This window comes from Hyaena hyaena, unplaced genomic scaffold (genome assembly GCF_003009895.1).
Source record: "Hyaena hyaena isolate Hyena2069 unplaced genomic scaffold, ASM300989v1 scaffold_369, whole genome shotgun sequence".
Classification (NCBI taxonomy): Eukaryota; Metazoa; Chordata; class Mammalia; order Carnivora; family Hyaenidae; genus Hyaena; species Hyaena hyaena.
In genome coordinates this window covers 960,776-974,422 of record NW_024081000.1, presented here as the reverse complement: position 1 = coordinate 974,422, position 13,647 = coordinate 960,776, and the positions used below count along the sequence as shown (strand labels likewise).

At 41.3% G+C, this 13,647-nt stretch overlaps 1 protein-coding gene across 2 annotated transcripts in view; it reads left to right on the top strand.

Moving 5' to 3' along the window:
• Positions 1-3,213, top strand: part of UBQLN1 (ubiquilin 1) — a 46,073-nt gene extending 42,860 nt beyond the window's left edge. For both annotated transcript variants that reach the window (XM_039250407.1, XM_039250406.1), the window contains one exon: positions 1,223-3,213. In XM_039250407.1, the coding sequence (XP_039106338.1) occupies positions 1,223-1,375 (153 nt within the window). In that variant the 3' untranslated portion in view covers positions 1,376-3,213. The remainder of the gene's footprint in view (positions 1-1,222) is intronic.
• Positions 3,214-13,647: the final 10,434 nt, after the last annotated feature.

Below are 13,647 nucleotides of genomic sequence, written 5' to 3'. Positions count from 1 at the left end.
TATTAACTGTGGTGTAGTATCAGACACTGAATGAAACATTACAGTTGTAGGGAAGAAATGCTACAACTTTGCCTTATTTGGAGGTTGCCTTTAAAAATGTATCTTTTAGAGTCCCTCTTTGGAAATTACTTGAAATATGTTGTATTTTATAAAGGTTAGTCAGGAATAGAAACTTGATTATCCCAAATACCTCCTACACCACCTGTAGTGACAGTTCTGTCTAGTCCTTGTATTTTGACCTAAAGAGAAATTCCATCTCAACCTCACCCACTACCACATCCTTTGGGAACTTGTGTTACATAGGTAAGCCTCATAAGTACGGCTTAAAAATGTGGACTTCTAATAATGTCTTACCTTTAGAAACATTTATTAGCTTTACTAAGAACTTGACATTGTACGAAGATGTAGCCTGTTCAAACCGCCTAACAGTACATTGCCCCCATAATTCTGCAGGGCAGTAATATAGCATGCTTTCTGATTTTAAGCCTTTTAAATAAACAGGGCAGGGTTTTGTCTTCTATTAGTATTTGTATTCCCAATACATGGCTTCTGGCTCAGTGTAATATTCATAGAATTATTAAGAAAAAAAGATTTTTGGTATTGGACAGAGTTGTTATAGAAGTTGAATAGCCTACAGGCCTCCCCATTAATTATCACATTAGCTAGGATTGATTGATCATTTATGTATTTTTGTCTTCATTTCTGAAAAAAAAATTTGATGCAGATTTGTATATTTTGTGGTCCCGGACCTCGAGCTGTCCTGGACACGTGACTGGCCAGTGCTGGCTTTGGGTGGACATTCTAAGCCACATTCGAACTTTAGAATTTTGTATGTGAGGACACTGGCAATAACTACAAAATAAAATCATTAATTTGGACCTCATTTGTATATATACTTGTAGGTTTCCTGCATGTTTATCAGCTTCTTAAATACATGTAATGGGTGATGTTTATTAAGCAATTTCTTTTTTAAAGCAGACTTTTGTGCTTTATTTGACAGGATCATTTAAGTTATCAGTTAGACTATTTAATGTAACAAAATTAAGTGCTAATGGACTTTTAAATATATTGACCATGTTTCAAGAGAGCCAGTGCTTTTAAAGCTGAGTAGAGCAGCATATGTGATAAAAGAGCAATTTAAACTTCAAAGTTTATTTAGGTGTGACACAGACTGATTTTCCTTAGAGTTTTGGTTAGTTTTTTTTTCCTTTTCCTTTAACAGCTACAGAATCCAGAAGTCAGATTTCAGCAACAACTGGAACAGCTCAGTGCGATGGGATTTTTGAACCGTGAAGCAAACTTGCAAGCGCTAATAGCAACAGGAGGTGATATCAATGCTGCTATTGAAAGGTTACTGGGCTCCCAGCCATCATAGCAGCATTTCTGTATCTTGAGAAAATGTAATTTATTTTTGATAACGGCTCTTAAATCTTTAAAATACCCGCTTTATTTCATTTTGACTCTTGGAATTCTGTGCTATAAACAAACCCAATATGATGCATTTTAAGGTGGAGTGCAGTAAGATGTGTGGGTTTCTCTGTTTTTTTTTGTTTCTTTCTTTTTTTTTAACGGTGGGAATCAATGCTTTTTCATTTAAGGCTACTGCATGCATCAAACACTCTGCATTTATTGTAATTTTTAAAAAAAAATCACCTTTTATAGTTGGGTGAACAGATTTTTGTCCTGCATCTGTCCATTTTATTTGCTTTTAAACATTAGCCTATGGTAGTAATTTATGTAGAATAAAAGCATTAAAAAGAAGCAAATCATTTGCGCTCTATAATTTGTGGTACAATATTGCTTATTGTGACTTTGGCATGTAGTTTTGCAAACAAAATGCTGTAAGATTTATACTACTGACAGTTTCTGCTTTATTTGTATACAATATAGTATGCACATTTGGGATTGCATTTCTAGAAACATACTGCAATAGATTATCTGAGCAAAAACACCTGTAACCAAAAAAGTGAAGATAAGGAAATACTCTAAAGCGGAGTATTTCCAAATTGTGTAGAATCTTACAGCATCTTTGATAAACATCTCTCAGCAAAAGTGCCGGTTAGGTTTGTTGAAAATATAGTAGAAAAGCTGATTCTGGTTATCTCTCTAAGGACATTTAATTGTACAGACAACATAATGTAACATTGTGTCAGCATTCACAGATTGACTGTAAATTACCTTCATCTTTGCGCAGACTGAAGGGGCACTGTAGTACAGCCCAGAAGTGCATCTGCCGAGGACTCTTCAGCTTTTCCCATAGGTAGTTTAACAGGCATTACAATTTGTAATTGAAATGTTGCTTTCACTGAAAGTGTCTTGATGTTTCAGTTATTTTCAATTGCCATTTAAAAATAGAACTATCTTTTGGGTTTATCAGTTTTCTCATGCACAGGCAATACATGAATTTAAAATGATTTGTGAGCCACTTGTTTCTGAAGTGTTTTGGTAGTTCTATTAAGAAATAGTTAAATATTGTGCTTTTCAGAGCCTCAGAGAAGAGGAGCAGGGGGCGGGGGGTGGGGGTCTCTCCTGGGTTGGGCCAGCGTAAATAGTACTGGCAGCCAAGATTCTGTTAGGATTTCTGTGCATATAGTGTAGTAAAGAGGTATCATTCAGGGGTGAAAAACAAAGAGCCGTTTTAACAATGTTGAGTACATTGGGCTGTTCTACAGCCTTTTTCTTCCCTCCCCAGAGAAGTTCTGTTTGCCTAACTCTCAAACTGTTGGGGTGTGGTACATTCCTTTAGGACCAATTAAAACATAACTTTGGGGTCAGTAATATATTTGGCTGACTCTGGTTCAGTATTCTCTTAGGTCGTTATATTCTCTCATGTACAGTTACAGGAAATTAAAATGTTAAAGTAACCTAAAATGAGTTCAGACCAATAAAATCAAGGGAAATACGAGTTGAATTCCATTACTTCTGTAAGTTGCTTGCTGTTAAAAAAAAAGGTCAAGAGGCCAGGTTGCCCACCAGCCCGTGCACTGTTCTGACACTTTCCCCAGGAGGAAAACATGAATGACGGTCAAGGGAGAGGCAGGACTAGAGGTTGTTAAGGATGATATTCATGTGTCTTTGCTCTCTCTGCCTTATGCCTCAGTCTGGTCAAGAAACTTTTGTACTGGTGAATGGTGGTATACAGTGTGGGGTAGTGTCATAACCAATTTGACAATTTATTAATCACAAAATAACAATAAATCTCTAGCTTTTACACTTGGTTTGTCTTGCCTCTTTTGTAGATAGAAAAAGGTGTCTTCAAGACTATTGAAGTTGATTTACCCCAGATTTTATCACACTTAAATCATCCGTTACCAATTTTAAAGTTTTCCCAATTAAAACAATGAGTATACACTGTAGTATGTGTTAAAAGTAACCAACTGGACATCAGGTGACCTGGGCTCTGCTTGCTCTTTTTGGTACCTAACTAGTTATTTGACTTTGAGTAGAGACATCATGACTTCTTTGCTGTACAAGTGGTGGTGTGGCCTGCTCAGCACACTGGACTGGGTGCCCTCTCAAGTACCTGACAGCTGCCGCGATGGTACTGTTTTGTTGCTGTTTGGTTCTATTATGTTTATTTTAGATCTAAAATCTTTTTAGGAATTCAAAATACTTAAAATTATCAAAAGCATTAAAAACACTTAAAATATTATAGGTTTACATTGTTCTCATCTTGGGTTATTAATTGCAAATTGAATAAAGAATGGAGTAGTGAAAATAACATTTCAGAATTTTATTTCCCAAGTGGAAGGTTTGTGATACCCTAAACTAAGTGTAGTGAATATTGAACAATCAGAAAAATGATAGTTGGCCTCTGTGTGTTCAGAATTGGAGTGCCAGACTCTGCTTAAATATACTAATGAAATAAGCCTTTTGTTTGGGGAGACATTATTACTATGTTAATTCAGTAGGCAAATTATAACAAAAGACAGATGAAAATATCACTAACATTAGTAATACAAGTTGAGGTTAGCTGTGTATCTGTGCTTGTGCAAAACACAAGATTGTGTGGTTAAAGCAGGGAAGTGCTGCATACTCTACTTTCTCTCAGAGATTAATGTTAAACATGTTACCATCATCAAGAAGCCCTGTGTTAAAGAAATCTGTGTAAAGCTGTCTAATCCAGGCTTTTTCTGTCTTTTTCCGTCCTCACTGAACACACCTTGGCAAAACTGTCCTTAGCAAACCTGCACTTCTCTGGTATTGCACATGGTACTCTCTTCTCATTTATCTGTCATCCTGCTGTATGTAAAGCCTACCTACCATTCTTTCTGGGCTCAGACCTGAAGTCCTCCTAAACCTTGCTCCCCAGTGATTAATTTGAAGTACTTAGCCTTTACTGTCAACTGCTGCATTCTGTCCCTCGTTTACCTTACAGCTCTGGGTTTGGGTTGTCATTTTTTGTTTTTTTTTTGTTTTGTTTTGTTTTAATGTTTGTTTTTTTCCTGCTCTGAAACTTTCTTGTTGCTTAAGTAACATTAAATGTTCTTCCTTGACTGCACAGTTGTATCATTCCTTTAATCAACCATCGGCAGCCATTGCCTCAGAAAGTTAACATTTATTGAAAATCTGTTAAGTATAGGGTTCTTTTCTAGTTGCCCAAAGTGTAGCAGTAAATAAAACCTGTCCATTTGAGGTTAACATAGTAGAGTGTAGGGGAGACAACAATAAACAGAACATATTGATAGCTTCGTTAGGTAGTAAGGGTGCTTTGGCAAAAAATTAAGCAAAATAAGGCTAGTTCAGGAAGAAGGTGTTACTTTAGGTAGGGTGGTCTGGGAACGATTCATTGAGATGGTGACATTTAAATAGAGACATGAAGATGATCCGCAAAGTTGAATAACTTTCCAGGAAGAGGGACAGCTAATGAAAAGGCCCAGTGATGGGAGTGTTCTGAGTGTTTATAGAACACAGGGAGTTCACGGTGCCTGGGCAAGGTGAACAAGGGAGAAAGTGCTGTAGGGGATATGATTGGAGAGATGAAGGCAGGGGAGTGGCCTCAGGTATGGAAGACTTGATAACCCCAGGTTTTGTGTCCCATCCCTAGAGTTTCTGATTTACTGGTTCTGGGTTAGAGGAGAATTTGCATTTCTAAGAAGTTTCTAGGTGAGAACCACTGGGCGAGGGGAACCAGGGTGCAAGCAGGGAAACTGTTAGGAGGTAATCATCTTGGTGAGAGATCACATGGGCTTGGGCTGGGTTGGTAGCAGTGGAGGGTATTAAGAAGTAGTCAGATTTGAGGTATATTTTGAGGGCAGAGCCAGTTGGTTTTATTGATGTATAAAACTGAGGTTAAGAGCAAGAGAGGTGTCAGGCAGGGTGAACAAGGCACAGACATCTATGGGGTGGAATATAAATCGGCAGTGTAGTTTTGATGTGTTAAGTGGGATGTGCTTGGTAGGACGTATAAGTTGAAATAACAAGGCAGTTGGAAGAGAGAGGTTCAGGCTATGGCCAAAGTTCTCCAAGCTGCCAATGTATATATCTGGTATTGAAAGCCAAAGAACTAGGCCAGCGGTTCTCAACCAGAAGCGATTTTGCCCTCCAGGGGGCTCTTGGCAACATCTTAGAGACACTTTCTTTAAGAAATATTTATTTATTTTGAGAGAGAGCACGTGTGTGCACGAGCTGGTGAGAGGAGGAGGGGCAGAGAGACAGAATTCCAGGCAGGCTCCACACTGCTGACACGGGGCTCAGTCTCACGGACTGTGAGATCCTTGCCTCAAAAGTCCGATGCTTAGCCAACTGAGCCACCCAGGCGCCCCCGGAGACACTTTTTCTTTTTTTTTTAACAGCACGATTGGGGCTGCTTTAGGCATCCAGTGAGCTAAATGTTCTGCAGTGCACAGGACGGCTCCCTCAACAGAGATTTATCTGGTCCGGAATGTTACAGTGCTACGGTTGAGAAATCCCGACCAGATGAATAGTAGAGTGTTGATAAACACACTTTGGAAGACTGAGCCTTGATTTACTCTTAACTTCCAGTTCAGGGAGATGAGAGGAAAAGAGCAAAGTAGAACTGAGAGGCCCTGAAAGCCAAGGAAGGAACTTTTTCACAAAGAGGAAGATGGAAAATGAACTGTTAAATGTTGTTGCTTCATATGCTCATCATGGTCTGAATATTAGGAGCTACTCCCTTCAGGACTCTGATAGGGATTTTCTAGAGCGAGGTATCAGTAGACATAGCTCCGAAGTAAAGAGGGTCAGAGAAATGGGGATGACAGAATGTAGAGGAGAGTGGTGGTGGTGTACAGGAAGTTAGCCTTTTGTATTCTTCTAAGATGGGAAGTACCACAGTGTATTTGTCTTCGAATGCGAGTGATGGGGTAGCAGGAGGCTTGATTTAGGAAGAGAATACAGGGTATTTGTTTTTTCAAAAAGTACAAAGAGAAAGGAGTAGGTTTTATAAATAAGCACGCATGCACGCACCCCTTTGCTACACAGGCTGAAATGTGAGGGAAAGGCTTTCTTTGTCTCTCCAGCCATCATTTTCCCTTCCCTTTGTTTAGGAGTGGTACCTTCCCAGCCCATCTGAAATATTTTTTGTGGTCAGCCCTTCCAGAAGTGGAGCAAAAGCACCCCCCGCCCCACAGCAACACACGCTCAGATTGTAATTCCAATTTAAACTTGTTAACGTTTGTTGTATTTCAGACTCCCCGATTGACAAGTAGCCTGTACCAGATCCACAACATCAGTGTGCCTTACTTGCCATTCTGCGCTTAAAACAGCAAGGCACTTGTTAGTGGTCCCAGTAGATTTCCTTAAAAGATCAGAGCTGAAGTACTCCTGGGTATTCAAGCTAGCCTTTTTTTTTTTTTCCTTTCCCCAAAGCTGCTGTGAGAGGGAAGGGAACTTCCACTGTGCTGTGTTAGCCAATACTTCCTAACAAACTTACCCCGCAGTTTTGGCTAGTGCGTGGTGAATACTACTGGAGCAACTGGGCGGGGTCTGGGCTCTTTGCTTTCAGGTGAACTTATTCACACTGGTGTCTGATTCCTACATTATTTCCCCTGGGATTGTGGTTGTGATCTCCGTTCCTGTCCATGTGGGCTTTTGCACAGAGTATTTGTGCTTCTTTACAACATGGTCGATAGGTTTCACGATCAAGTATTTAGAGAGACATGAACGCTGTCCGTTTTTAAAGGTCCGGGCCCAGAGTTGGTCTAGTGTCTTTTCTCCCATATTTTAATGGTCACTCTTAGCTTGGCCAGATTTAAGGGTCATAGGGCCCACTTCTTGATGTGTAGAATGTCAAAGAATTTGTAACTATCTTAATTTACCATAACTATATGATCCAGGAAGGGGAAAAATGTTAGAGGAGCACAGTTTTCTTTAATGTTTTATTCTTTCCCAAGGAAGAAGTAGTAACTTACCTACGTGGAGATTTCTGTAGAAGAACCATGTCCACGTTACTGAGCCCCTTTTCTAGTCTGCTAGCCTAGCATACGGTAATAAGGTTAGCGGGACAGGTCCTGCTTTGTGGGGCAAGCCTGTGGTTTGGGTTGTTTTGTTTCGTTTCATTTTGCTAAAAATTGTGATAATGTAGATGTAATAAAATGTAATTATCTTAAAGTGTACAGTTCACTGGTATTAAGTAAATTCACAGTGTTGTGCAGCCATCACAATCATACAGAACTTCTATCTCCCCAAAAGGAAACACGATAGCCATTAATTAAGTAGTCCCTTAACCATTTCTCTTATAACCCTGGCAACCACTAGTCTTTGCTTTCTATGTGGATTTACCTAGTTTGGTATTTCGTTTAAATGGAATTACATAATACGTGGGCTTCTGGGTCAGGCTTCTTTTCCTTCATATGTTTTGCAGGTTTATCCATGTTGTAGCATGTGTCAGTACTCCATTTCCTGTCACAGCTGAATAACATTCCATTGTATGGACACGCCACATTTTATTCATCCATCTGTTGATGGACCCTTCCACCATTTGGCTTGTGTAAATAATGCTTATAATATTGATGTGTAAGTGTCAGTTTGAGTCTAAATTCTTTTGATATATACCTAGAGTGGAATTGCTAGGCCATGTATAGTAATTTTCATTTTTAACTTTTTGAGCAACTGCCCTATTTTCATAGCAGCTACACCATTTTACATTCCTACCAGCAGTGTATGGGTTCCAGTTTTCTCTACGTCCTCGCCAGCACTCGTTATTTTCTGTTTCTATTTGTTTTTAAATTATAGCCATTTTCCTGGTGTGAACTGGTATCTCACTGTGGTTTTGACTTTCATTTCCCTAAGGACTAATAACAAGTATTTTTTCTTGTGCTTTTTTATGGCCGTTTGTATGTTGTCTTTGGAGAAATGCTTTTAAGTCCTTTGTCCCTTTTTAATTCTGGGTTTGTTTTTTGTTGATTTGTAGGAGTTCTTTATATATTCTGGATATTAAAGCTTTTCAGGTATACAATTTGCAGATATTTTCCCCCTTTTCTGTAGGTTGTCTTTTCACTTTCTTGATAATGTCTTTTGCACAAAAGTATTTAATTTTCGAAGTCAATTTATTTATTTATTTTTTTGTCACATTTGCTTGTGGTGGCATATTTAAGGATCCATTGCCAAAGGGTGCCAGGGTGGCTCATTCACTAAAGTGTCCAACTCTTGATTTCAGCTCAAGGTCATTGATGTTGCTGCTGTGAGATCAAGCCCAGTATCGAGCTCTGCACTGACCGTGTGGAGCCTGCTTGGGATTTTCTCTCTCCCTTTTCTCTTTGCCCCTCCTGAAGCCATGCGCTTTCTCTGTCTGTCTCTCAAAGTAAATAAACTTTAAAAAGTTCATTGCCAAATCAAAGGTCATGAAGATTTTTCTCCTGTGTTTTCTTCCAAGAATTTTATCAATTCAGTTCTCATGTATAGGTCATTGACCCATTTGAATTGGTTCTGTGGTTCTGTTTTTAGAGGAAAGACAGGAGTCCTAACCATTAAGAAAAGGAACAAAGACAAATAATGCCTCAAACAGAACATGGTAGCTCAATGTTAAAAGGTAGGTGGTTGTCGACCGTGCCCTTGGCCAACCTGAGATCTTTGGTTTTCTCGCAACAGTCTTGAAGTTCTTTATTTCCTCTTCTCATACCTACCTTCACCCTGTCTACATATCCTGCCACTCAGTATGGCCTCCGTCTTCCAGTGATCAAAGTGTGATTTGTGTCCCTTCAAAACCCTAAGCTTACAAGCTCATGTACTGTACCCACTGTGACCACCAATCCCAGTCTTAATGTGGTACCATTGGAAATCCAAACATCACCTAGGAAGCAGGCCGTAGGTGCAAACCAGCTGAGCAGAGGCATGTGGGTGAAATCCGTGATCTATGAAGAGGAAGCTGTTCCAGCCCTGGCCTCACATTGAATCAGCTGTGGAGGTGACAAAAGAAGCCCGCCCAGACTAAGAGGAATTGTGACATCGTGGATAAAGTCAGGCATAAATTTTTAAAGCTCAGTGACTGTAATATGCTACCATGGTTAGAACAACATATTTAAAAGGAAATGGGAGTTTATTAGTAATTTAAGGCAGTGCTTCTCAACTTTATTGTGTATGTACATCACCCAGGGTCTTGTGAAAGTGCATATTCTGATTCAAAAAACTAAATGGATCCACGCCCTAAATGTAAGAGCTAAAACTTAAAAAGTTCTTAGAAGAAAACAAAGCTATAAATCTTCATAACTTTGGACCAGGCAGTGGTTTCTTAGCTACAACAGCAAAAACACAAGCAGCCAATGAAAAATAAGTTCGACTTCAGCAAACTCTAACTTTTGTACTTCAAAGTTGATCAAGTAAACAAACCCCAGAGAATGGATGAGACTATTGACAGATTGTGTATCTGATGAGAATCTAGTATCCAGCATGTAGAACTCTTACAACGTAGAACTCTTACAACGGAACAATAAAAGGAGAAAAAAACAACCCAAGGCATACTGGATTTGAATAGATGTTTTTCCAAAGACTAAGCAAATGGCCAAATAAGCACATGAAAATACGTTCAACATCATTAGGGAAGTGCAAATCAGAACCTTAATGAGATACCACTTCACGTCCCCTAGGATGGCTGTAATCACAAAGATCGAAAATAACAAGTATTAGGATTGCTGATGGGAATGTAAAATGGTGCCGCTACCTGGGAACCAGTTCACCAGTCTTTAAAATGTTAACTACTGGAGCCTCAGCTACAGAAGGAAGTGGGATAGATCCTGAGAGATTAATCCACTACTTCCCTGTTAGTCAACCTTCTGACCTCAGGGTATAACCAACTACTGCAGCCTGACCCTTACTTAAGATGGAAAGCCTACCAAATGCTCACTTCTTGAGAAGGGAAGGTCAAGTTAAACCCTCTGAGCTCTGCTTCTGTTCTAAAGATAAATGTGTCCTCAACAACTTCAAATCTAGGCCTAAAAGACCTTAGTGACTATGATCTGACAATTAGAGGGAGGAAAAGCAGTGCCTGTCATCCAGGAGCTGATCTGCTACTAAAAGTGAGGTCTCTGTCCTGGTGAATAATCTCCCAAGATTACCTGTGTAATCTACAGGACTGCTCCGTGACCAAAGTCAAAAGACATTTTTGTAATTGTGCCTGCACAAGAAAAACATGAATGTTGTCCAGTCCACAAAAAATGACCAAATACCTACCTCCCTGTTCTGGCTAATACACTTCTTTTTATTTTACTTACATTTTTTAAAAAATGTTTATTTTTGACACAGATCATGAGCGGGGAAGGGGCAGAGAGAGAGAGGGAGACATGGAATCCAAAAGAGGCTCCAGGCTCTGAGCTATCAGCACTGAACCTGATGCAGGGCTTGAACCCACAAACTGAGATCATGACCTGAGCCAAAATCAGATGCCCAACTGACTGAGCCACTCAGGTGCCCCTGGCTAATAGACTTCTTTATGAATGATAGCTTTAGCCTCATTTCATTTCTCTCACTAAAGTACCCTATCATCCCTTACTTCCTAAACAGCTTCCTTGAGTCCTCCCTTAGTTCACCTAATGCGTTTAAATCAGAAGTCCTTTTTCTCCCCAGTTCTGAAGGTGTGTTCTCCCTTATGCAAGAATACAATAGATTGTGTAATGCAGGTGTGTTCCTGTGTTATCTGGAGCTCTGAGCCATGGCTGCCCTTTTTAGATAAGACATGCATTTTCCATCATGCCATAGTCCTCACCACTCCCTAATGTCCACCATGTCCCACTATTGTTTTTGCTAGGCACTCTGCACATTCAAGCATGCAGGTCCTGCCACTGCTATGATTTTGGGACATTACCCCCAGCACCATCTGATTGGATCTTTAGTTAAGGTATGTATTAGAGATTCAACATCAGGTCTTGGATCCTCCTGACTGATGGCCCATGATTTTCCAGCCTTAACCCAAAAAGTGAAATTCAGTTTCTACAGTATCTAAGGTTGCTGGGGGGAAACTCCACTGGAGGGATTGAAGACTGGCAATCACCAGGCTATACATTTTACACCTGAGATTCTGTAAAGGTTGAAACACCCTGCTGCATTGAGGCCCAACACAGCTTATAGCTTGTAGGCTGGAGGTCTAGTCAAATTCTTCCTTGGTAATTGCTGAGCATTCATAATCCCATGAAGTGTTCAATCATTTTGAACATACAGACTTGGCTATTGAGTGAAGGGGGAATAAACTTGGATAGTTTCAGAAGATGCAAATCTCTGGTTGATATCTTTGATTAAAGTCAACCTGGTTTTTTTTGTTTTTTTTTTAGTTTATTTTTGAGAAAGTGCATTTGCGTGCACGAGTGGGCGAGGGGCAGAGAGCAAGGGAAAGAGACTCCCAAGCAGGCTCTGCGCTGTCCATGCAGAGCCAGACGCTTAACCGACTGAGCCATGCAGGCGCCCCAGGTCAGCCTGTTTTAGTTTCTCTCTTCTTGCACTCCCATCCACTGAAACGTAGTTTGCTCATCAAGGCAGTCTCTAGAGAGGCCTGGCCTGATGGGATGTGAGTTCCCGGACCTTTGGGGCACCTGGAGGTGACACCCATAGTGAGGTCTTGCCCGTGGTCCCTCAGTGTGTGGCAGTGCTGGCCCGGAGCTCAGGCTCTCCTGCCTCCAGATTCCAAAGATGGTGCGCAGATCTTGGAGTCCTGTCAGGCTTCAAGAACTGGGGAGGCTGGAAGGAGACTATCAGCCGAGAGACTCCAGGTTCTCATACTTAGGGGTTCACAAGCTCCTCTGCAGTCCGAAAAGCAGGCGTGAGAGTTTGTTCTATGGCCACATCCCCTCAGCCTCCAAGGGATGAGGGATTTATCATGAGCCAACATTTGTTGTGTGTCAGTTTGGGGCTCTGCACTGTGCAGGTCTCGTTCCTCCACTGTACGAGGCGGCGGGGTTTCTCAGGAGAGGAAAATGTTTCACCCGAGTTTCGTCCCATGGGGGGATGGGTGGTTAAGTGGTTATTTGCAGGGTTGAGAAAATCAGGTTGAGACAAGTCTCTCCCCTGCCTCTTCGAGTCGAGTCGTAGAGGCTGAGCAGAAGGTGGTCAGGCCTGGGCCCGGAGCCAGGGGCGGGACAGGTTGGGAGAGTGCCTTGTGCTTGCCGTGTCCCGCTGGGCCACCAGGGGGCAGTCCTGGCTCACACGTTGGCCTCCCTGTTGCCCTCTTGGGAAGTATGTGAGCAGTGGTTCCCAGCCCCACCAGATTCAACAACTATTTTCTAATGCCCCTTCCCCTTACCACTTTGAAGTGAAACTGATTGCTAGTAGAACTTACCCCAGCAAAGAGTAAATAGGATGCCTTAACCCTAAAGGAGAGAAAGGGAAAGTAACTTGTAATCAATTAGTGAGTATGTAACACTTGGGCACAGTTACACTAGACAACTCGGAGCGGTTGGATGCTTGTGCCTGTAGGTGGATCACTGTGAATGAAGAATTACACACACAGACTGATGTAGGTGTGTTATATTCATGACAGAAAAATCCAACATGGTTTTCTGAAAGGACGACTCAGTAAAATTCAAAATAAAAAGGAATGCAGTTGTTCCTTTATGGCGTTCTTGGAAATGTCGGTGTATGTTACAACTGCAAATATACTTTATAGATATTGTGCTCCTATAATTATAAACAGCTTTTCACCAGGGTCCAGCAGGATATTTGAAAACCAATTCTTTTTTGAGAGCAACTGCCTTCACTGAGAACCCAGCCAGTGTCAGAATTGATGAGATGCCCTGTCTTTCCGCCCCAGCGTAAGCCACCCGAGAGCCAGAGCTTTGCGTCACATTAAGGTCCTCAAACCCTGTGGAGTGCCCATCCCAGTACCCAGTAAGGGCTCACTGCATACAGTGGGCTGTGTCCTTCCTCTATGACTAGGGGAGCACGTTGACTGGCTGACCTGAAGGCTTGGCTGCATAATAAGGACTGATGGAAACTGAAGTCGGGCTGGAGATGCCTCTCACATCTCCAGGCAGAGGGAGATCTGTGGCTTCACGCGTTTCCTTAAGCAACGTCTGCTTCCCCAGGAGGGCCCTTTCACTCTCCGGGCGTGCCAGGCACATACTCTGCTAGCACATATTCCAAGACAAACTGCATGCCCTTGTGAAAAAAAACCAGATAATTGGTTCTAAAACTCACTTTCTGGCCAGAGCTGATCAGTGGCTCTGCAGTGTAGATGGATTCTGTGGCCTCGGTCATGATAAA